This window comes from Ceratina calcarata, unplaced genomic scaffold, assembly GCF_001652005.2.
Source record: "Ceratina calcarata isolate Rehan_Ccalc_2016 unplaced genomic scaffold, ASM165200v1 scaffold72.2, whole genome shotgun sequence".
Lineage (NCBI taxonomy): Eukaryota > Metazoa > Arthropoda > Insecta > Hymenoptera > Apidae > Ceratina > Ceratina calcarata.
In genome coordinates this window covers 1,472,233-1,496,056 of record NW_017178472.1, presented here as the reverse complement: position 1 = coordinate 1,496,056, position 23,824 = coordinate 1,472,233, and the positions used below count along the sequence as shown (strand labels likewise).

General features: G+C 39.9%; 1 protein-coding gene across 1 annotated transcript in view; it reads right to left on the bottom strand.

Annotated features, from left to right (window-relative positions):
- Positions 1-23,824, bottom strand: part of nolo (ADAMTS-like no long nerve cord) — a 175,727-nt gene that overhangs the window by 63,769 nt on the left and 88,134 nt on the right. Inside the window, exon 3 of the mRNA XM_018033538.2 lies at positions 17,322-17,438. Within this exon, the coding sequence (XP_017889027.1) occupies positions 17,322-17,438 (117 nt within the window). The remainder of the gene's footprint in view (positions 1-17,321; positions 17,439-23,824) is intronic.

The following is a 23,824-nucleotide window of genomic DNA, read 5'->3' as shown; positions in this document are numbered from 1 at the left end:
AACGCCGATATATCAAAGTATTTAGCGTCCTTCCTCCAGTGTGGAATCAGAAAAATCTCGTCCGTGGGGCGGACAGGGACTGGCTTGCCATCGATATCCCTTTCGAAGCAATAAGTTCACCGGGAGACGTGATAAAAATTTCGGTGCAACTCCGCTGCGAAATGCTTGGCACGTTCGCAGCCGAACGGAGCGGATTTCGAAAATTCACTTTTACCAGTCGGCTCGAAATTCGTCGAGCTGAATACCTGCTCGGGTATTTCGTATTGCCGGACGATAGACACGATCGTCGTTTAAAGGATCAAGTAGTAGAAATTGATTAGAAAAATTATCCATCATGCATTAAGGTGGTTCTATTAAGAATTCTAAGGAATTCTTAGTATTCCGATTTTGATGTCGATTTTAATTCTGATTCTGATTTCGATCTCAATTTCGATTCCGACTTTGATTCTGATTCTGAAGTTCGTAACTACACTTATTTTTTACAGTACAAATGTTATGAATTCTGAGATATTACTTTTAATTATATTACAGATTAACCATTATTTTCTCAAAGGCAGAAAATAATGTTATCTGAAAATCAGATTAATTCTAGTCGATTTCAAGGGATTTTATATTGATATCTTTCTCTCTGTCATTTAATATAGACGTTATACTATAATACATATATTACAGTAGAGTCTTTTTGAAACATATCACATACTAGTTTTCCCAACTGTATTTCTTTAAAAGAAAAAATATCCATATCACGTATCGCGATTGTGAGAAGTTTATTATTTTTTCTTTGTAACGAAGTTCGTTTAGTTGTTGCTGTCAATTCTTTCCAGGCTGACGGTTTTCAATTTTCGAGAGCCGCCATTCGCCACCGTACAGTCTCGCAAATTTTTATCCCTTAACGAGAAATTCAAACTGGTAACACACAAAGGCACAGGAAAATGGACTAAAAAAAAGTGTATAGGTACTGTTTCCGACACCAAATTTTTGGAACGCTGTTCATTTCACATGTCAGTTTTGTACGATAAAATACAACGCGTAAGACATAAATGTTGAACATCGTAATTGCATCGTTGTACGTGCGTTATCGCGAGTGATTAAATAACAACCAGACACGTTTCAAAACTTGGAACAGATTTCGGATAGTTTCACGTCAAATTGAGTTAACTAATCTCTTCAACGGAGAAGTCTCCATCCAATTAACCGACACGCGTATCTCTCACTGAGTATTAAAATTTACCGACCGCTGGATCCGCGTGGAATCGTTAACATTCTCGCAGCAGTTAGGGCGGAATAAAATATGGAATATCTTCCACATTTATTTAAGCTAAATCGCCGGATCTCTTTAGTCGACGGTATTCAATAATGAGCCGTTGTATCGGCTTCAGAAAGAAAGAGCATCGGGTGGGCTGACAATTAATCCGTTTTATTCGACTACTGGAAGCAGTAAGAATCTTAGCGAAAATAAAAAAAAAGAACAGGGTATCGAGCGAGAAAAAAATTGAGTCAAAAATCTGTGAGAAAATAATTTAGAAAGGTTTGATTAAAAAGAAGACAGGCAGGAGAACAAAAGTAATCGAAGGAATGAAAAGCAAAGCTCTACGTTAATGGCCATTGAAGGCTTTCATCGTCTTCTCCAGAGAAATTTATTTTCGGAATTGGGACTTCTCTGGATGTTTGAACTTCATCCCGTATTTTCATTCCTTCTCTTTTTAATAGGACACGGGTATATGTAGGTTAGTTATGTTTGATTGTTTTCCGATGCATTTAACTGTGATTACAGCAATCGAGTGTAATGGACGATTATTTCATGCTTGAGTAAATTATAATTGTACAAATCGGAATGGATACACCTTGTTCATACAATCATTTACTCCTATAATTCCGTTTAAAAGTAATTAACTGAATGAATTTTTATATGAAATGAATTGATGCAAAAACAGGAATAAATTGTTTATCTACCTATCAATACATTTTGTGCAGTGTATCGGATCGAATTTCTCTGATTGTGAGATTTTCGAGCTTTGCTTCGATAAACGCATCAGGACGAAATAGAGGCGGTTATTTCGTGAACGGCCGCGAAGTTTGCACGGTGCAACGAGGCGACGGCGGCGGTGACAGTAGTCGCGGATACGTGGCGCGTTAACATTCGCGGAGTTGGTTCATTAAAAAAGCGCGGAACAAGCTCCGGGGCGCGCTCATTTGTTAAAAGTTCGCGGGGCTTGTTCGCTGTTTGAATCGTTGATTAAAGAAGTGGCGGTCTCTCGTCTCATTTTTTATGCTCTCTTTTTCTCTCCTTTCCTTTTTTGCGTACTGTTTTTGCGCTCTTGCCTCTCTTCATGCTTTTTTAACGCAATTCGCGCTGTTTGAGCGGTTTGAAGATTTTAAGGTTTATTTAACGAATGAATCTTGATGTCGTTTGTTGTGCAATGGATTTTTACCTACCACGATGAATAAATTTGTCTAATCGATTGAAATAATGACAATAATTTCATTATATCTATCATTGAGACGAAGTTGCTCTCTGATAAATTGACTATCGACTAAATACACGCTTATGGAAGATGAATATGCGAATAGGTTAAAGATGAAGTATCATTTGCCACTCAGGCATATCAATTACTGTCCTGTTACTGTCACCGATAATTATACGCGTTTACTCTTACGCTGTTGCTCAATTGATCGCTCGCAACAACCTACACATGCTGCGAGTTCAGCTCCACTTTCTTAATAATCGAATTTTCGATTTGATCATTACCCGAATGATCCTGCAATAAATCGTCGACATCATTGCGGGACGCAATAGTTTTCAGTAGCGTGATTTAAAAATCCGTCAATCGAAAAATTCAATTATGAAATTGCATCAATTTCTCGTTTGACCGATCTTCTGCTCCTCATATAAGTGCGACGGTGAGAAACAAAGTGGGCACCGGTATGTACAGATATGTATAGGAAGGTGCGAAAGCCCGCATTGCGGAATGAGAGATCGCCTATCGGCCTATTGGCCCATGTCCTCGTCTACTTCCATCTTCCTCCCCGTTCCTCTTTTCCCCGTCCTATCCGCTCGTTCGATCCTGTATCTGTCTCTGCCCGCCGCGCCGTTCACCGCTCCTCTTTCGTTGCCAATTTGCGACGAGATTCGCAGCTCGAGGTGATAGCGACGCGTGCATGTCCCGATAAGAATCGTTTTTGCGGTCCAGCTACAATCGATCGCATAAATCGTTCAGCTCGATCGCAGATGCGAAGATTTAACTTTCGCAAAAGCCCGGTCCGAAGTGTCACCGAGATTTTCCTTGATTCTTTATAGACCTTGATAGCGCGCTTTTTTTTCACTAGTGAGTCGTAACAATTTTGCATTAATTGGAAAGAAGCGTATTTGTTTAAAATTGCATTATTTTGAATCTTGTATTTTCTCTAAATAAATATAAATTATATTTTATTGATTCTCCTTATAACGAGAGACATTATTTTTTTCTCTGATCCTCGTTCGTAAGCTTAAGTCTTTATCACCGCTATAAACATACATTTTAACTAAAGTCGAAACGATGCCAGATGAAAGTGTCGAAAATTAATTGCTCGCTTGTAATGAGCGTGGTAATCTAGCAATTAATGGGCAATTTCTCCGGACTGGAAGGAAGCGAAGCTGCTTCAGGAGACGGGAAACATTGATCCTCTTTACATACTGCGCTTGTATCCGACGTTGGTCATAGTTTCTCGAATGTTCACTGCGCGAACTCGCGTATTTATGCATGCGAATCTTCGCGGTCGCGTGCAGTCGCGCTCGCTTAGTTTTGTGTTTGACGATTTTGCATATGCATGCGTAAACGGTCCGCCGCGTTGAATATGGTCCAGAACTTGGTTGTTATTTGTATAGAAAATTCGTTACGTGCTTCCCGCGCGTTCCCGTATATTGTTTCGTGTAACTTTCTGACAACGATTACGCAACCCGGAAATTGTGTAGCAGGTTTACTTCTTTAAACTTGACCAACGGATTGAAAATAATAAAAAGAAGTTGGATAAGTATTGTTTTATGAATAAATGTAGCAAAGTCTCGAAATTTCTTCGCTTTCAATAAGAAAAAAATAACGTTTTACTTCTGCTCCGTTTCTTAGATTCGTATTTTGCTTGCTACAATAGTATTATAGCCACGTTTATAGAATGTGAATTGTCTGTTCTCTAGTAGATCGACTGCTTGAACGGTAACGATTTTGTCGTTAGTTAATATAGGCTTAGATGGAGTTGAAATTCCGCTTTTCAAGCAGAACCGACTGTGCATCATTTAAACGGTGCGTTTACCCCAATCTAATCTTGATCCACGGTATCATCCTCAGCTTTCAAGTTACAGTCGCCAAATTTACATGCATACAAGTTTATAGTGTGCCTTAGACGGAGAACTTTAATAAAATCAAGCAGAATGGAGATAAAAGCATCAGCTTGGAACGTTTGCAGGAACCGGGGTTCGAGAAACGGAGAAACCGTGTTGCCGGTGAAGTAACGGGCCAGCTATTCCCAATTCTCACCCAATCTAAAATCAATCTTAGTTCGTGCTCTTAGACGAACTGGAAGTAGGATTCTAAAGGGAGCCGCGCGATGGGCTGCGACGTTAGGGGCAGGGGTGAGGCTGAACCGATCACTTTTAAGCAGGCTTGCAAGTCTGCATTATTCAAACTCCACCGCCAACCAAGCCAGAGTTTCTCTGGCACCCTCTAAAGAACCACCTTGTGTCTTTCTCTTCGGAACCAACCCTTTCCCCCCACCATCGTCTTCGATCCTACTCCGTTTCATCAGTTTTCAATGCTTTTCCATCTATTTTCGTTTTCTTAAACCGTGAGATCCCGTCTTTTTAATTCACACTGCGTCTTGATGGAAGTCATAAATTATTATTTGCATCTCTCTCACAGGATTGATGTACTTTTATTAAATCCATAAGCAATTAACACCTTTTTACTAGATTAAAACTAAAATGAGACTTTCGTTGGAAAATGCAAGAGCACTAGAAATATACAGGCTCAAAAGAACTCTCTTAGTTTTAACGGATCGTCGCTATTTCGTTTAACAACCCCGTCGCGCTTTTTCGGAGACGAGACGAGTGCGCGGAAGTGTTGCTTAAAACCGTTTCCATCTGACGACCCCAAACCTTTCAGAGGCGCATTCGCGAAAAAGCGGCCGCACGAATTACGAGGTTAAAGCGTGTCGTGCTCCAAATATTTGCATTCGCGTTCCGGTTGGCCGCCTACGGTAAACTTAGCAGGCAGCCGCGTGCACCATCGTCAGATTATCGCCCCGTCCAAAATAAACAATCGCGCTAACCTCCCCAACTAGAAATATTTCACAATTACCTGGCCCGCAGAGGAACTAGTCGCTTCTTCCTCGCACACGTCAGTTTCATTCAGCACGAGAAAAACTGGTACAAGCACTCTCCCAGAGGCGTGTTATAGTTTCGGTCGCATTCTGCTTTCTTTCACTCGGTTGTCATGTTAATTTTTCTACCAGCAGTTTCTTGGTTCCTTTTAATTTTTACCACTTCTTTTTCATTTTCGACAATGAGAAAATTTAGCACAGTATGCTGATTCTGTTATTGAATAGATAAACATGGGAGAGATTTTATTTTTTATGTGAATATTAAACAATATTGAGCGACTTGCTTTAATTCAAGTTTAAGGGAAAGGCATTTTTATTTTTTTAGAGTTTAATCCGACTAGTGAACTCAGTACAAGTCCGATTTGGAAATTAGCTTATTAATTGAAAACTTAAGCTGCCAACTTCTTGTTTAAAATTATTTAGGAAGGAAGTTACTTAAAATATCGTTGATAAATTAACGTAGCTAAATCAGTCAGATATTTTTTTTAAATTTAATTGTACTGATAATACTTATCAATCTCTATTCAGAGATGCATTCAACTAACGAGGCTAACTAGGGATTAGGCGAATTTATGTACAACGCGAGTTCACCGAAAGGCAACTTCGGCGATGAACGGGGGTCGGCTAGTGTCAAGTTAAAAGGAGGTGCGTAATAGGCTTAAAAAGACTGATGTCTTAAGCGGGATAAGAGGTAAGCCGCGGAAATAAATCTGGCGGAACCACGTCGTCTCTCGATCCTCTTGCGACGATATTCGGAAGCGTTTATGAGTTTCGGCTGTCCAAAAATGAAATTCCGATCTGTAGGAAGAGATAGCAGGTCATTTACCTAGGCGTTTAAAAGGGTGTCGTGCTCCGGACGACTTCCATTGGCGACGACAATGGGGTGATTTTAATGACAATGGGAGTATAAATATTGAGGCACGTAGAAGAACGCTCCACACATGTGGGTCACCTACTTGGGAGACAATGTAGTATGAAAAATAGATGATTCATTTTTCTTCCATTGTAGAACGATATCTACTTGATGATTTGTGCTTATAAAGGCGTAAGTGTTAATCGTTTAAAAAATGTTTACTATCCTTGACGTGATTTAAAAGTTCGATTCAAGAATAACGCTTTTTAAAAATTCAATATTTATTACTGAAGTGCAGCGAGTGTTTTGAGAAGAGCATCAAATCTCCCGAGAATCGAGAACATAACGAGCCATGCATAATTGCTAAAACAGAGTCGCGAGCGCTTCACCCGCGATCAATTTTCCCATCGAGTTTAGCCGAGGAGAGAAACTGTCGATAATGTTGCCGAGTGTTATCTTTTTCATGGTGGCACGATCGCAAGGCCTCCGAACGCTGGGAATAGAACGGATGATCGGACTTTTAAGCAGGATCCTCGGCCTGCATTATTCACGCGGGCTCCTCTTCTCCCCATCGACGACGCTTTCGGCCTCGCCACATCTCCAGCCGGGACTCGATTCTCGCGTGCAGGTGTCAATTTGTCCCTCGCCCCTTCGCCCACATTCCCGGCTTCTTCACCCCCCTGTTTTCGTCTCGGATGTCTCCTCCTTCTTCTTCCTCCCTTCGACCTCTCGTACGCCGTCTTCCTGCCAGAAATGCTCTTCCTCCGGGACGACACATTAGACTCCCAAATTATTGAAAGCAACAGCAGGAATACTGTGGAACGGTAGAGGAAGGCTCGCTTCCTCTCTCGCTCACTTTAAGCAGGCTTGTCTCACGGATTCCATCTATGTCGGCCCGTAGCTAATGGAGGTACCAGGGATCGAATCCGGAGATTGGTATCGTCGGGCCATTTTCGTAGCCGTTTCCAATATAATCGCGTCCTCCGGCTAGCCTGGAAAAGCCAGAGGTCAGGCAGCGAGTGTCATTCAGGGTTGGAACATCTTGTCGATGCGATCATGCCACCTGTCCGCTCATTATCGATGCAAACGCCTCAAGCGAGATCCGCGTCCTTGTGGCCATCGGTTTTGTCGAGGCTAATGCTTACGCGTCCAACCCGCCCTCGAGGACCTCTCGACCTATTAGCGTGTCGCTGTTAATCGTTCCCTGGGAAATTCAATTAGAACGAGCACCCCCCATCTGTGATGAGCTATCCTTCGCTTGTTACGAAGGAATTAGTGTTTGTTTTTGAGAATGCTTATTCGAAATCTTTGCATACTGCTTCGAGGACGAAATAAATAGGAAAATCGTTACATCAATTGCTTGTCGCGGATCAATGAGAATTTACTTTTAATTAAAAAGTATGTAGATGTTGGCATGTGAAAAACGTTGGTCAGTATGATTTCCGCACAATTCCGTGATGAATTGCTCTCGTAGGATGTAGAACAGAAATTTCAGCGATGAAAGCGAACGGTATCAAGTCGGTTAAGCATACATTAAACATGAAACGATTCTTCAACGAAGAGCTTTATGGCCGATAAAACGGAGGGCTTCCTGATAGAACAGAATTACCGCTAATATTTATGATTATTCGGAACGAAGCACAGAATAGTAGATACACGTTGTATCTTTGTTGAATTCACTTCAGAAGTTTCATTAACTCTTTTCGGTTTTGTCTGAATATGTAGAGAGAATACATTACGATATTCATGATTTTTCTACGGCTTTACCAATTCGCATTGATGGTTTGAATAGCATTCAACAGAATTGAGATTAGGTATTATACATATATTGATGAAACGTACGAAATGATACATCAGTATCGATAATGAGAATATTTTGGTTGACGTTAATACGGTCGAATGAACGTTTCGTATTTTGAATCAAAGCAGCGATTTATCTAGGCTTTATTGCATTTGTATGTGCGTGCTTTTGTATCGGAAACACTATACCAGCAATATTGTTGTTTCCTATGATAGTAATCACTAATTAGTTTCGTATCTGTTACGACGCTATAGAAATTAATATCTATATCAATTGTCGATAGAAAAAGTGTTTAAATTGCAACTTATGGTAGAAAGGAAATTAGACTAAATTTTATGCAGTTGCATAGTTACTTCGTGTTTGTTGTTCAAATATTCTACGTATTCCCTACTTAATTAGAATTTACACGCGACGCGTTTCGATAATCCGTGAAGCGGGAAAACGAAATGACGGGGCCTCGAAATCCGCATAACATAATTTTCCGCAGTGATTCGTTCAGATTACGTGATTAAAAGCCGCAGTTCCGCGTTTTAATGAAACGCAGGGGAGCAGATATTATACCGACCGGCTTTTAAATAATGGCTTTCGATGTTTCACTGCGGAAAGCGACGGAGCACGTTGCGTTGGGAAAAGTGCGACAGACGAGGAGAGAAGGTAAAAAAAGCAGAACCTACGAGCGAGGGGCATGCGACAGAGAGAAAGGAGAGTGGAGTAGAGGAAAAGACAGACCACCCCGTGAGTTAATTTAACTTGTTCCCATCGAGGCACGCTTGGTTCCTCGAGGAGCGAGGGAAAAAAATGACTTCGCTCCGGGGTTAATTTGTAAGCGGTGGTTCAGTTCAAGCTGGAATCGATGCCGTGGCATGAATTCGCGGACGCTTGAAAAGCGGTCGCAGAACCGGAAGGAGAGGGGGGGGGCAGGAAGCGGAGGGGTCTCGGTGTTGGGAGTCGTTTCGAAATACGGCTTGCCGGCGGTAAGCGGGGAGGGTTATTACACGTCAGTCACACCTCTCTCAAAATTGCGAAAGTTTTATAAGACACAACGATCGTCTCGTCCCATTACCGTCCCACGCGACTTATGACCGGGGCCTTTATTATTGCACCCAATAATCTTGCGTTATATCGCATCGTCAAAAAACCAATTGCTCCCGAGCTCGTTCCGCATTTGTTTCACGCATGTCCCTCGTAAATTATTTCTTCTTCGTTTTGCGATAATAAAATCTGAACGAACGTTGTGTCGCGTGGACTGATTCCGACTTCCTGATCGTTATTATCTTGATAGACCACGTATATCAGATAAACCAATCAAGGTAACAGAAGTTCCGCGCGTGCAAATATGTTCATCATTATCGAATGATTGAATACGTCACATAGGAAACTGACTGTGAATATATTACCGTTATGTTAATAAACTTTACACTAGTATGGAAGAAACTCGATAGGTATTGTACTATGCCGAAAGTTAAGATCACTCAGTTGGGAGTCAATACTGAAAAAAAATTGAGACGGTTGCAGAAAGTGGTCGCTTTATCATGCTGCTATTGTTTAAAAAGCATGTATGCATATTCAACAAGCAACCGTGCACAGAAATAGGAAAAAGCATGCCGGATATCGCAAGCACATGCCGGAGTGGTTTATTGTCCGTTGATACGAACTTCGTACATATGAAAAAAAGAGGGAGAGCCAGCAAGCATTCGAAGATGAAAGAGAATCGGTAAAATTGAAGCTAGCTCGAGAAAAATATCTACAATTGCAGAGAATGCTGGAAAATGATGTTGAACTTCGAAATGAAAACGTAATTAGGTTTAACAATTTATTTTAACACATACGTGGAGCGCTTTTTATTTACTTTTAAACACAAATATTATTCATATGCGACTTAATAGGATCCTCGACAGCTTTGATAAATGGAATCGGTGCATTCCACTCGTGTCACTGCATCCGCACGATTTGAAACGAAACGAAAACACGCTCCGCCATTCGAAATGCAAGGAAAATACGTAGATACGCGTATCAGCCGTGGTCCTCGTCGCCCGTTAAATTAACAAACGTACGTTGTCGTCCCGCGTCTCGTTGAGTTCCAATTATTCCGTTGACCGGTTGCCGTGCGATTCACAGAAATTATTAGATCGCGAATGTTACGAATGTATCAACTCTCGTAACATCCATCCCTTCCGTTTTCCAATTGGACGGCGGCGCACTATAATCGCGCGACTGGCTCTAATGAAAGTTTGAAAATAGGAACGGGCATAATCGAGGGGCGGGCGTGGTTGTATCGTCCTCGAAGAGGACGTTTTGACGGATTAAAGAAAAGGAGGTGCGGAAGGAAGGGGAGGACCAAGTAACGGCAAGTTTCGTAGCAAGAGCCGTGGCCGGATGAGAATTATTCAAGGATTTTCCAGATAATGCAATAACGTAGCAGCGCGCACCGCCGTGAGAAATTAGCGGCATGAATTATGAATGAGACCGACTTCGCCGGCCGTTTATCTTCTTTAATGTTTCTTGGCGTCTTTCGTTGGATGAGACTACGAACGGTGTGTCGTGGTCTCCCATGATTTCGTGCTCAGCGCTTTGTTCCGTATTTTCGTCGGTACGATCAAATATGTATTGATACTAATTTCACTGATAGGTATTTTAACGACAATTCGTTGAGGTAATTATAATCCATCCGGATGAAACGCGAGTCCAGAATAAAATAGAAGAAAGTAACGAGCACTTGATTCTTATATCCTTCCGTCTACTGAGTCTACTCTCTTGTCGGTCTATTCATGTTTGCCAAAAATACGGTAGATCAATACCCGTCCGTTCCGGTGGCATCCATTTTCTTTAGTTCTGCACAAAACTACCGATTGCATACTCTCTACAATTCTTTCCACTACGAAATAACTCCCTTAAAACGTACTATCTACAAATGACTGAACAGTGGAGCATTTACGGCTTTATATAATTGGAGAACAAATATTTTAAGTCGATTTCCCTCGGGTATTGCCGTTTTTTCCATTAGTTAATTACCAGCATGTTAAAAACCGCTCTTGCACAAATTTTATAATTTTTCTCCCGTGATAATCATACGTTCATACTGATGGCACAAGTTAGATTGTTAATTTCGTCAGCGCCATACCGGTTGACCGCTATTTCATATGAAACGTTCTCCGTGCGCGGATCGGTAGCAACCACCTTTGAAATCGAACACCCGTTAAATGCAATTAGACAATTAGCCGGGAGCACGATGGAACAGCGGCGAGTGCTTCGTCGACGCTTTTCACCCTTCTGTTCGTCGAGAGCGGCACTAGAGCGTCGACCAGCTCACGGGAAACCGCGTCGTCCCGACGATGAGATAGGAATGTTCATTGTCATGGCACGCACGCTACCCTCCGTCCACTTTCTTCGGCGCTCTATCCTCTTGTTGCAATTTCTTTGTAACCGACCGATTTCTTCTTCACTTGTCCTAGTGATGCACCATCTATCAGAATGAAAACTCTTTCAGCTAACACCTCTTTCGATTCTTGTTCTCTTTCCAATTAGCAAGAAAACTCGTCTTTTTGGCACGGAAATCTAATTTTGAATACGATTTGAAATATTGTGATAAGAAACGTCCCATTATTTATTTATTTATTCAAAAATTTACATTTATCAGCCGGGGTAATAATCTGTCTACTTCTCTTGATCAGTTATTTACGCTGTAATGAAATTCTTGCGTTATATTACGTAACGTGGCCAAGTTCTTCATAGTTTATGCGTGTATACCTAGCCGAGATATTTTCTTTTAAAAGAGTGAAGTGCGGTAAGTAAATGTAGGATAATGGATTTATTTGTTAATAATTTTTTTAGCAGTCGGAAATTAGTTAAATGCATGCGTCCATTTTATTTTTACATTTCTACACTATAGCCACAGTCAGGAAACAAAAACTGTCTCCTTTTTTCATCGGTTTTCCTGTTTTTTGGGGTGAAGGAGATTATAGATAATGTTGCTGTTATAATTCAAACGACAAAGGGATGTATGCGGAAATGATTCGATACGAGATATAACTTTGACGTTGACATTTTGTTCATCCAAAATATTCGCGATGCGGGTATACATTGCAGTGTGCGGTGTATTGGTTTAATCAGTTTCCCAAGCGCAATGCGTGAGTGTTCCAGTTTTAAAAGCGAGAACAAAAATGAAACGGCGCCATCACAGAGACGGATAAAAATTGTTGTTTTTCATATGGTGATAAGCACAATTATAAAGCAATTACAAGTTCATCGAACAGTTTCGTCGTCCGTCGACAACCATTCGCGTTAATAACCATTCTGGCAACTACCCAAACACATAATTCATGTTAACGCGGAGCTCATCGTGACTTTCCCCCAACCTTCAAACTTTCGTTGTACGAACATGGATAAAATTTCGACCAATCGAATAATCAACCATCCACCAATTCCAATTACGTTAAATTCCTTTCCTCTCTTTAATACTCATCCATCCTCCTGCGTTCACTAAATATTTTTCATTTTTAGTCTTTTTTTTTTGGTTCACTCAAAATTACACTTTTCAAATCGTAGTGCTTTTAATTCCTTTTGTCGAATTACCTTACAAGTGCGAAACAAAGCCAAGCCCTCAAGCTTTTGTCAAAAATTGTTTCATTATATTTCAATATTCCGTTACTCTCTCTTTATTCGTCACGAGCGTAACATTAATTACAAATCATAAAAGTTATATTTTCCAGTCACATTAAGTTTTCCTATACATAAGTATATCTATCAGCAATTTAAATATAATCAGTGAATACTTAAACAACTCTAAAAGTATAATTCACGGTACCAAGTCGATTCAATTTCTGTCATATCATTCTGTTCAAAATTCCAACCATAAATAAGTAATACATACGTGTGTACATATCTAACCATGTTTTTGCGTAATGATCCGACTTCTGGAGCGAATCCAATTGTCGGAATTTTGTTCCAGAGTGGAAGTTCGCTGATTCGGTATTCACGAAACGAATTTCCGAAAATATGGCCTGGGACAAACGTTATTTGGATACAACCGCGCAATCCTAATTCTGCTACTGTTCGCGAACTTAGTTTCATTCGTAGTCGATGCAATCACTGGGGGAAAAAGAAAACGTTCTCCGAGAGATATCCGAGAGAGAAATGTACGCGCGAGCGAGGATACTGTACGTTGAGCACGATTTCCTATACGGGATATGACCTTATTCGCCTTATCTGTTCGCCTGGTTCGTACTAAAGCTATTCTTATATGCGAACGCGTCCCGAAACGCACATAGTTGTTTTACGAGATCATCTTACTGTTCGTCGAATTTCTCTCAGATCCTTCCGATTCTTTCGTTGCTCGATTATGCGAAAATCTGATCGATGATGGTAGAACATGGTGCCGAAATGAAATTTTCAAGTGCGCAAATATCTTCAATGCAAAGTAAAAATCACGATGGGTCCAAAATAGTTAATCCAATAATTCTTAAAATATCAGGATGAGTAAACAAATAACTCAGTAATATCTAATATCAGAATAGGTACAAGAAACGATGTTGGTAAACGGTTTGAGAAACTCACATTCAAACGGCTTACTATTGCTTTAGCTTTGGTTATAGTTTGAAACTCTGATAGGAAACAAAATAGCCTTCCCAAACTACGTGAAATAATTTTATTTAGGGCATATAACATGCGTAATGCATACTTTTATATGCAAATACAAAGTGGATACGAATTGGATATACGCGCGCTACGCGACACCGATGGTCATCTTTGAGGATACAGTCCCGACTACAGGAAGCTCTATCGTGCCGTCGAATTTCATAAATTCCGATTTGCACGTTCAAAATACGATAAACGTTAACTGCGCGCATGGCGATATACGCCGAAGCGTTGATCCCGCGTATTCTAAATTTCTCGTGATCTGCCATTTCCATCCGCTGCACAAGTTACAGTTCCTATCTATTCGTTCATCCATGAAACGTTTAAACTGTTACACTACTACTAACACGATGGATACTAAGTTTTTAACATGCGTTCTATCCAATAGAATCATTTAGTGATGTTTTCAAAATTAATAAATTTTTGAAGTTTGCAAAATTGATTAATTCGAATTGTTTCTCATGACTTTCGCTCTAAGCTCTATTCTCTATTGTCTTTATTTTCCTATACAAAAACCCTTCGAATTGCATCATAAACGAAAAAGGCAAAGCAGCTCATTTCACAAGCTGCCTCTATACTTTGAATGTCGATAAAACACGCGGGCCAAGCTAGTGCCGATAAAAAAATCACCATAAAATTCCCGTAGTAGTTTCCCAAGGAGATTCTTATCGATCCATCGACTGGCGGAGATCGTGAACATCCGCGAGAAGATCGAGGAAAACCGCTCGGGCGGGAGAGTTGGGGTGGTAATTTGGCGAGTTTTACGCGCGACGCAGAGGAGTTTCGGCGTGACACGGTGGCGAAATAAAATCGCAGGACAAGAGGAAGTTGCACAACTGCACGACACCACGGAGGCGACCGTTAGATCATAAAATGCATTCGCACATCGTTTTTTTTTCGAGCGCTCACGTCGTCACATTTTACGAATGCGCGTCGCGACGCCGACAACGGCGACCGTGACCACCCTCGAGCGACTTCCAGTCGACCGAGGGATATAATCGCGTGGACGCGATGCAGGGGAAACAACGTTGTAAAGTTCACGTCACGAGAGACAGGAGCCGGCCCGATTTTTCCGGGATGCCCGTTGAATTAGGATGGATGAACTGACGGACGAGAAAGATACTTTTTTTACTGGCTCCTTTTCTTTCTTTTTAACGCAAAATTTCGTCCCATACTTACTCCTTCACATTTAAAACATTTCTCCCATTTTTTTTTTAGTTCATTTTCTCTGCTCTTTATACCACGATTTTTCCTATTTTATCTTGATTAACGTACAACTTCGAAGTGCACGTTTCTAGAGGTACTCGCTTTATTTTTTATTCGAAAGTGAAAGAGAGAGAGAGAGAGAGAGAGAGAGGGAGAGAGCTGACTCGCAAGAGAGGGTCAGAAAGTTTTAATTCATTTTCCCGACGAATCGAAAATTGGTTAAGCGGCGAGCTGTTAAGAGGGCGGAACTTTCTCGGCGGATGAATGAAAATTGTCGGACACGACCTACATACGAATGACGAGTGTTCCCTCTCTCTGTTTTCGCTGCGTATAGAACTTTATCCACCGTGCAATTGTTTCGCGCAAGTGTATTTAATTAACGCCCGACTCTTGTGATTATAATTAATTGCACAAAGATAATGCCGTTAAAAAATGTTATTTCCCGTGTAAATGAAAACTCCCGGTGCTCAACGCTGCCGTATCTCATGTATGATACATAAAGAATTAGAGAATTATTCATGCGAGTGAGAATTTTAATTTTATATCGCCACTATCTTCGTTATAATATTTCTCGTTGAAAATCGCTACGACAAATTAACATTCGTTAGCTAAGAAAAATTTCCGAGTTTTTCTGTCGTCACTCCCATTTTTGTCATGACAAACGCATTGTAATCGACGCGATTTCCCCTTGAAAATTCATCATCGACTTCTAGTATCAGAAACATAAACGAGATGAAGTTTTGAATCTCATCCTATCTTTTGATAAATGTACGGATGATGGAGATCGATCTTATAGATACGTAACATCAGATATGCTCAGAATTAATTTTTTTATAGCCAACTGAAATAATTCTTCCCGCATTCTCTAATACAAATCTTAAAAATAACAATGAATGTACAAAATATAGATATGTGAAGATTTCCTATAATTTGTATAACAATTGTTTTATTTTGTATAAATATCAGCAGTCTAGTGACGAAATTCTGGATGATTCAGATACAAAAGTTCAGCTGACTGATATTCAAACCGCATCGCCATGTCCGAGTAGAAGATATGAAGAAACGTTACACATGTATCGACTACAGCGCATTGGGGTCGTTTCGTGTCTCGTTTTAACGTGAACCGAAAGTAGGCCAGCTCGTTGCTTTTCCGGGTTTTGTGTGCCCAGAGCTCTCAAGGAAAGTGGAAATTTTATTGAAGACAAAAAGGGCGAGAATAGTTGGTGCGAAGCGTCGCTTGCGATCGGTAGTACATCAACAAGATCGCGTATCATTTGTGTACATGACAATGCAACTGATATAAATATTATAAGTCAGATTTTTGAAAAAGTATCATAAATAACAGTCCTCTTTGTGACAAATGAAAAAATATTGTTTTCTTACTTTACAGTCCAATAATAGGAAGTTCACAAATAGCAATTAATTCTTGAAATGATTGGAAATGGATTTATAACACATACATTTGAAAGATTGTCATTACTCGTACAAACTAAAATGTGCACATGTGTTTATTCGAAGGTGATATTAACGAAAAGAAAGTGCAGATTGAAACTAACAAATTTACAATTAAAATGAAATTTAACGATTCACTAGAAAGATACTTATACCCACAAATACATATCATGCGAATCTATACGTTCGTTGGAAAATAGGATTATACTTGCAACATTATAATGTGTGCACAGAATGAGGAAGAGTACTGCGCTTGTACAAAAATAAGGAAGCGAGGCGACTCGTAGGAAGAGCTGGCGCGAAACGCGTACACCTGTGATTCAGGGCGAAATTATGCAAAGTACAGAGCGATGAAAAATGGAACGAGTGTCACGAGGGTGAACGTCCACGTGAGAAGGAACTCGCGCGCGAATCTCGCAGCGGTTTCCGTGTCGTTTCGCGAGCGTATTCTGGAAAAAATGCTGAAAGAGTGCGTCCGTAACGTCATCTTGAGATTAGTCGAGACCTGTGTAAGACGACGGAAGTCGTCGGTTGACGAACTGCTGGCTAAACAGAGCACGAAAGACCAAAGGAAGTAGGCGGAAGCGAACACCAGGCCAGGCGTAAAAGACTACACTCTTGCACAGCGTGTTCTGTCGGTGGGCGCGCAAAAAGAGGAAGGAAAAAAATTAAAAAAGAATAAAATGCAAGCAGGGAAAATGGGGAGAGGGAGAGCTTTGTCGGGGTGTAACGGTTTCTGCGACCTATTTCCAGCTGGCTGGCATGAATAAAGATGTTTATTTTTCCTGCAGCACCAGGGGCACCTCCCCTTATTCTTTCCGCAAATCCACAGGTACAAACACGGGAAACTGTTAAAATATATGCACTTCTGTTGGAATGTACCAACATAGTCGTGCACGTTTTCGATTCGGATTATTACTCGGGATTTGTGAAAATTTAAATAGAAACGGAAAACTAATTGTAAGTCGGAAACCGTCTAAAGGAATTGCGTTGGGGAATACTGTTTCAAATTGATTTACGTACCTGGTCTCCTGAGTCCGTGTCAAGATTGTTGTTGGTTTCCGAAACCTCCGAAACGTCCTCGATGGTCGAGTCCTCGATTGTACTGTTGTCGCTCACTGCGAGGCCCAGCAAGCATATCTGAAACAATCACACAGTAATGAAATTAATAAAAATCGTAATAGCATTAATCAGTAATCCATTAGCCGCAAATAAATTCATACTTCAATGATCTGATTCGAGATTAAAACTTTGATGCTTTTAATATTCCATACAATCAAAAGAGTTATACGGATATTAAATTGCAAAATTCAAGGATTGATTGTATTAAATTTCATCTCCCCCTCGTAGAATATCATGAAAGCCCGCAGTCTATCGTTAGAAAATACTCGACAAAAATTACGAGTACGTGCCAGGGAGTACAAAAGAAAAAGTAAATTTAATATCTCCTCTAAATAGCCTTCTCTTATTTTTCAAAACGATCACGTTTCCTCGAGGGAGAGACGTACGTAGCTTGTCAACTCGCAGGCTACGCGGTTCGAAAATACCGGCGCACGTTTTGGTCGCGAGGAAACCGAGCGTTCGACAATCGATCGAGGTGACAATGGAACGAAAAGTGGCGCTCGGTTCCCCGAGTGTCGCTCCGTCGTCGTGGAAATAAAGGGACCACGCGTATCTCCCAGCAACGAACGAGGGCGAATGCGGCAGGCGCAATTTAATTGTAGCACTTCCGCCCGAAAACGGATACCCGGTTTCTGGTATTACCGTGCAAGGCGGAACTTTTATAACGAGTCCACAGCGGCCTGGTCTCGCTCCCCTTTTTTTTTTGTACACTCGAATTTCGTGTCCCCCGCTGTTCGTATGACTTCGAAAGACCGAAGAGTGCCTATTTCAGGATTGTCGTAATTGTTACGCTATCCACTTATATCAATTAAGAACAATTGTAATATTTACTGATCCTCTCAGTCTTGAGAAAATGAATACAATTTTATTCAAGCATAAGGATGGATTAATTCAGTGAGGTAAATTCGTATAGAACATCTTCCAAAGAAATCAAAAGAGAATTAGTTGTTTTATGCGACTGTACATGGAATGTCTCATCAGTTTTTTAACGTGTTGTGCAACGTAGGAAGTATTTTATTACACATTAGAATTATGAAGTTGGTATAATTTGGAGTTTCTGCTGTTAGCGGAAGTGTAAGAAAGTTTATCACCAACGACAGTTATGTGTTTAGTTCATAAAACTTCTATGCTTTATTCGTAAACTGTTGAGAGTTTATGGTCTGGTATTATTTCCTTTGGATTTAAAGGTTCAGGATAAAATGAGTAACTCTTCTCTGGAAAAACTTTCCTTTGAAATGAAGTACTTGTACGTATGTTTGGTCTACACTTGAAGCTTGAAACGTGTAAAGTTAATGTACACGTGATACACGGTTCTAGGATGATGTATAACGTTTGACGCGTATTATTAGCGAGAAATTCAGACGCCTAGGCCGGCCTGTAATTAAAGGGATAAGGATACCTGCCTCAGGCCTTCAGAAAATGAACTCGTACGCTTCGGGATTAGCGCAGCGAAGCAAACGTAACCCGGGTTCATTGATTTTACGATCATGGCGTGTTTATTGGCTTGTTATTAGTCGGTATAATTAGATTATGGATTATGAAAGGAACATTGTGTTTTGCATTAGTAAACCATTTAGTACTTCAAGATTTTGTTTAGTATTTCATTGTAAAATTTTGAGTTTATTACTAACGATCGAAGTAGAAAAATAAAAGTAAAAGTATTATGATGTTTTCTAACCCATTATTTTTGTTTGTTAACTGTTTGACGATTATCAATTAGAATACTTTGGGGTAATTATGGTTACATAAATAAAAAAATTATACAAAAGGTCGTTAGAGTCTTTGAATCAGGAAATTTCAAAATGTTCGGAGACTATAATCGGTTACGAAAGTCGTAATATATACGTACTTGATAAGGGCTTCCTATTGAAACTGAAAAGTCATTATTCATCTTACGATCATTATGATTAGCCAATCGACCACCCAGAGCGTTCACCAGCGCACCGTCCCACATTAGAAAAAAGAGTAGAAAATTATAGTGATCAAGACCGATGGTCGATTAACTGATCACCGTTATTATCTTGCTAGCTAGAGTAATCCTCTTACTGTTGCTATCGGTTAATCGCGACAAACATGCCCGCCCTCGAGAAGTCATAATTTATACCGCATTTAATACATTACTTTCGAAAGTAGATACTAACATTATACTATTAGAAATTACATTGGCGTTTTATGAACTAAACTGACCTAATCTCTGCAATCGTGCAAAGTATTTAATTCTCCCTAATTGTTACAATATGGCACAATAAAAAACTGTAGTAGTTGTTTTCTAATAATTTAAACTTTTCTTCTTTGCAATGAATGATTTACGCAACAATAACTAACAACAATGCGGGAATGATAAAAGTGTACATGTTCAGTTCACGATACCATCGAGTATTGACATTATTCCAATAAATACATAGTCAGAAAAATAGAATAAAACCGTGTATGTACGTTTTAGAAAGGTACAAAGGACAATGCAAAAATGTAACGCATGCTGATCACGCGCACGCATGTCCAACTGACAATAATATCGACGAATAGCTGAGATTTCAATTGAAATGCTTGTTGCTCGTGGAATAGATACCGATACGAGCTCGATCACATGTACGTTTGTGTTCATAAATATTAGAATACGGTTACAAGTGATTATTGTCTATCGAAAAATTTGAAAATTATTCCAACTTATAAAAATCATCGTACATTATCTCAATTGAAAAAGAGAGAGAGAGAGAGAGAAAGAGTATAATTACTTATATAAATGTAATCTTGTAAAACAAATGATACCAGTTATGTAATAGATTATAAATTTGGAAAAATCTAAATATTTTAGTATAAAAACCATAAATTAGAATACTTTCATTTTTATATACAGTATATGAATATTTACGACAATAAGAGGAAAGACATAAAAGTAGTAAACCAAAAGTAATTTCATTTATAATATGTTCATATTATCATTGATTATATGTATGAGTCCTTTGTTTGATTATTCTCTGTGCACTCATTCATCAGAACGTTTCACTTGTTTGTACATTTCGTAGTACGTTTCAAGACTGTATAAACAGGAGTAGTACATGAATGGTTATACATATATGTAGATATAGTACTAAATGAAAGGAAGTGTATGCTCGACACGGTTCGACTAACGAGGCGCCTACGTTCGATACCGTTTAATTCTTATCTGACCTCTTGATTGGCTCGCGTGCCGTGCCTGGATTAACGCCGCCGGTCCACATTAATTCTGGTAATTAACTTAGTCTCCCGTCTCGACACGACTTGAATCGTCGCGCTTCGACACCGATCGAACTTCCTTGCGCTGCGGTGCGCTGCCTGGGATCAAAAACGTTCCTGGTAATTGAAACGATCGCAGTTCGATTAATGACCCGTCAGTCCCGTTATCGACTATCCCTCAAATTTCAACAGTTAAAAAATTTCTCTTCAATTGTTCGAGGCTAGATTTTACTCTTGCAGCTACACTGTGGATTTCGATGCATCAGGAATTTGAAATTTATTATCAAGTATGCAAGTACACAGTGGAAATGAAGAAAATGCTAAGAAAGCGATGCATGTTGATGCTATGAGGGGACAAAGCTCCAATTTATGTTTCTTTAAAAAAATACGTATGAGTTTCAAGTGTGTACGTTCGATAGGCAAAGTATGCAAAAGTAACAGCAGTCTAGATAAAAGTGAGTTTGCGTTTTTCAAAAACAGAAAGAAGCCCTCTCATGAAATATTGTGTTTTACGGAAGTGTGCTTGGCATATTTGTATCAGAGTATAAAGGGGTTTGAGATAAGCGTTATCCATTGAAATCTTGTTCTTCAGGCAATGACCCGTCTTTTTTAGGAGTCGCTACGCTTGTTGAGGCAACAACGACAAGGCGTGTGTCACGTTAATGATGTCTAGAGTGGCTCATCTTCAATACATGCTAATTTCTTATTCAGCGGTCCTTTGAAGTCTTGTTAGCCGTGCAACTAGACGCTGGAAAAACCGTGTCAGAGCAAAATACACGTATGTATGACTCGAATAAGGATATAACCCGTGCATGAGTGCCTACAAATCTATTTTCTACCTCAACCTAACTTCGTCATCCTTTGGGTACTTGATTGTATACAATTAATCTTCAACTTTTCTGTCTCTGTCAACTTATACGTACACATATGTCTCAGTATTGGTCAAGAAAACATGTAATATATACAAGAGACGTATGGCGAGGGGAAATAATTAATTGTAGTGAAATTTTAAAGAAGAAATCTATTATGAGCTAACATTAAAAAGAAAACAATTCTATTCAAAAGAGGCACCGGAGGAATCTCATGATCCGCGAATCGGAGAGGAAGATTTGCATACGTATCTGCGCCCCTGAACGTTCTATGGATAGAATCATTTTTCAGTTCCAGGTCGAGGGGGGTACGACGGCGATTTATCTCGTCAATCAAAAAGCTGCTTTATCGTCGAAGAAAAATTGATATTCGATTACGAGGCTTGTACGAGAAGAGCTTCGTTTCACGTCCGTTTTCGAAACGAACTGCCGACGCGCTGTCTGCCGTCGTGGGTGATGGAAGGAACACGGGACGCTACTTTGCGCTCCCGTGTGAATAAGATTCATTTTTCCCGCCGCGATGAATTAATATCGAGGAGTATGCCGGAGATCCTCGTCCCGCTAAAAGGCGAGCCGTGTAGACAGATTAGACGCTCCTCGAGGATCGACCTCTAATCTCACACGGGGGACACGTCCATACAATGCGCACAGCTTGATCTAGACGTTTAAGATAACTCTTTTATTTATGATCACGGTTGGTGGTATCGGGATCTATCTTCTGGATCTATAAAGAACAAACTGTCTCAAATGTAGATTTGAACACCGATAACTAACATAAAGTAAAAACTATTACAAAGTATTCTGCTTTCTATGATAGAGATACCGTGAAAATATGACTCTGATAAAGACACGTATGTTTTATAGGGGAACCATTCTTTAAAACAGTTTCCTAATTTATTCTCTTTTATATTAGTAGGCACTGCACTGGTCACATATTTATAGATACCGAATTCGTGGGATTCGAGTTTATTTTCAAGATTTCATTGTGGATCTTGATGTATGAGATACCCTGTATTTACTTGCCGGTTGCACGGCGATATCAGCTTTGATGGCAGCAATATATCTACGTTGTCATTTCTCACGTGGCGATGATATTCAAACAGGATAAGACCGGTTAGGTATATGGATCACTATAGAGATTTATGATCTGGTTTTCGTTCTTTGGAAATAAAAAGAATTCGTTCATGTTTATTCTATACGCAATTTTTTAATCAATATAAGAATGTGTCGCAGGATCGACAGGTCTTTTTCGTAATTTCTTTATCTCTGTCCATCTTATCCCTTATTTATCCATCAAAATCATTTTCACAGTTCCACTTCGAATTGACAACAATTTTCTTGAACATTCGAAAATCTTTGATGATTTCGCAAGACATTTTTAATATTAGATTTACTAATTACATATTATTCACGAAAATTCTTTTGCATTATTACCAATTTCGAGATCTACTCAATTCGAACTGCGTGCTTCGCAAATTCAGCGATTTATCACAGTAAACTCTGTATAGCCAATAAGTGTATTTACATGGAGGAGCTCTGTTATTATTCAATCATGTCGAATATTATGCCTGTTCGGAGCGGGAGGCGTTCGGTACGATAATGAAGGCTTTTTTTCAGCCAGGTATGGATCGAATACGCTCGCTATCGAACGTTAATGAAAAACGATCCCACCCGTGGTACGGATTCTCAAACGAACGAACAAAGGGGAGTGGGAAATTGATTTAATGCATCGCGCTGCCGGCGCGGCATTGAAACCACCACCTTCCGAGTTGCAACCGCCACGTGTGATTGCATAAGAGCGTACGAAGCTCGTTGATAACTGGCTGCGAGCTACTTAAGCGGTTCTCTTCTCTTTCTTCCTACCCGGCCGTGCCTGGTAATTGTTTCCATCGATTTTGAAACGCAGTCATTGGACAGTTACTAATTAACGGGCCATTACGCCGACGGAATTCAAATTACCGGAAGAAATTCGTGAATGTGGGTCAACCTCGGCAAACCAGTTTGTTTTTCCTTGCGGTAAACTGGTTAACGGAGTGATTGAGAAAAATCTGAATTAACCCCCTTAACTAAAATTCGCTTATTTTAACTTTGAATTAATTTGATGTACTATTTCCTTTCAGTAAAAATTTCATGCAATTACTTGTCTTAATTTGAAACTCGAAAATACCAGTTTAATGTAAAATTAACTTGTCTGCGGAAAAGATAAATAGAGATTGAAATGTAATTTGAGCTTGAGAGAATCGCCGGAAAATTAAGCTAGGCAATTACTAAACAAACGAGAGTCGATTTAGCAGATAAATGCACGACTGGCGGAATTAT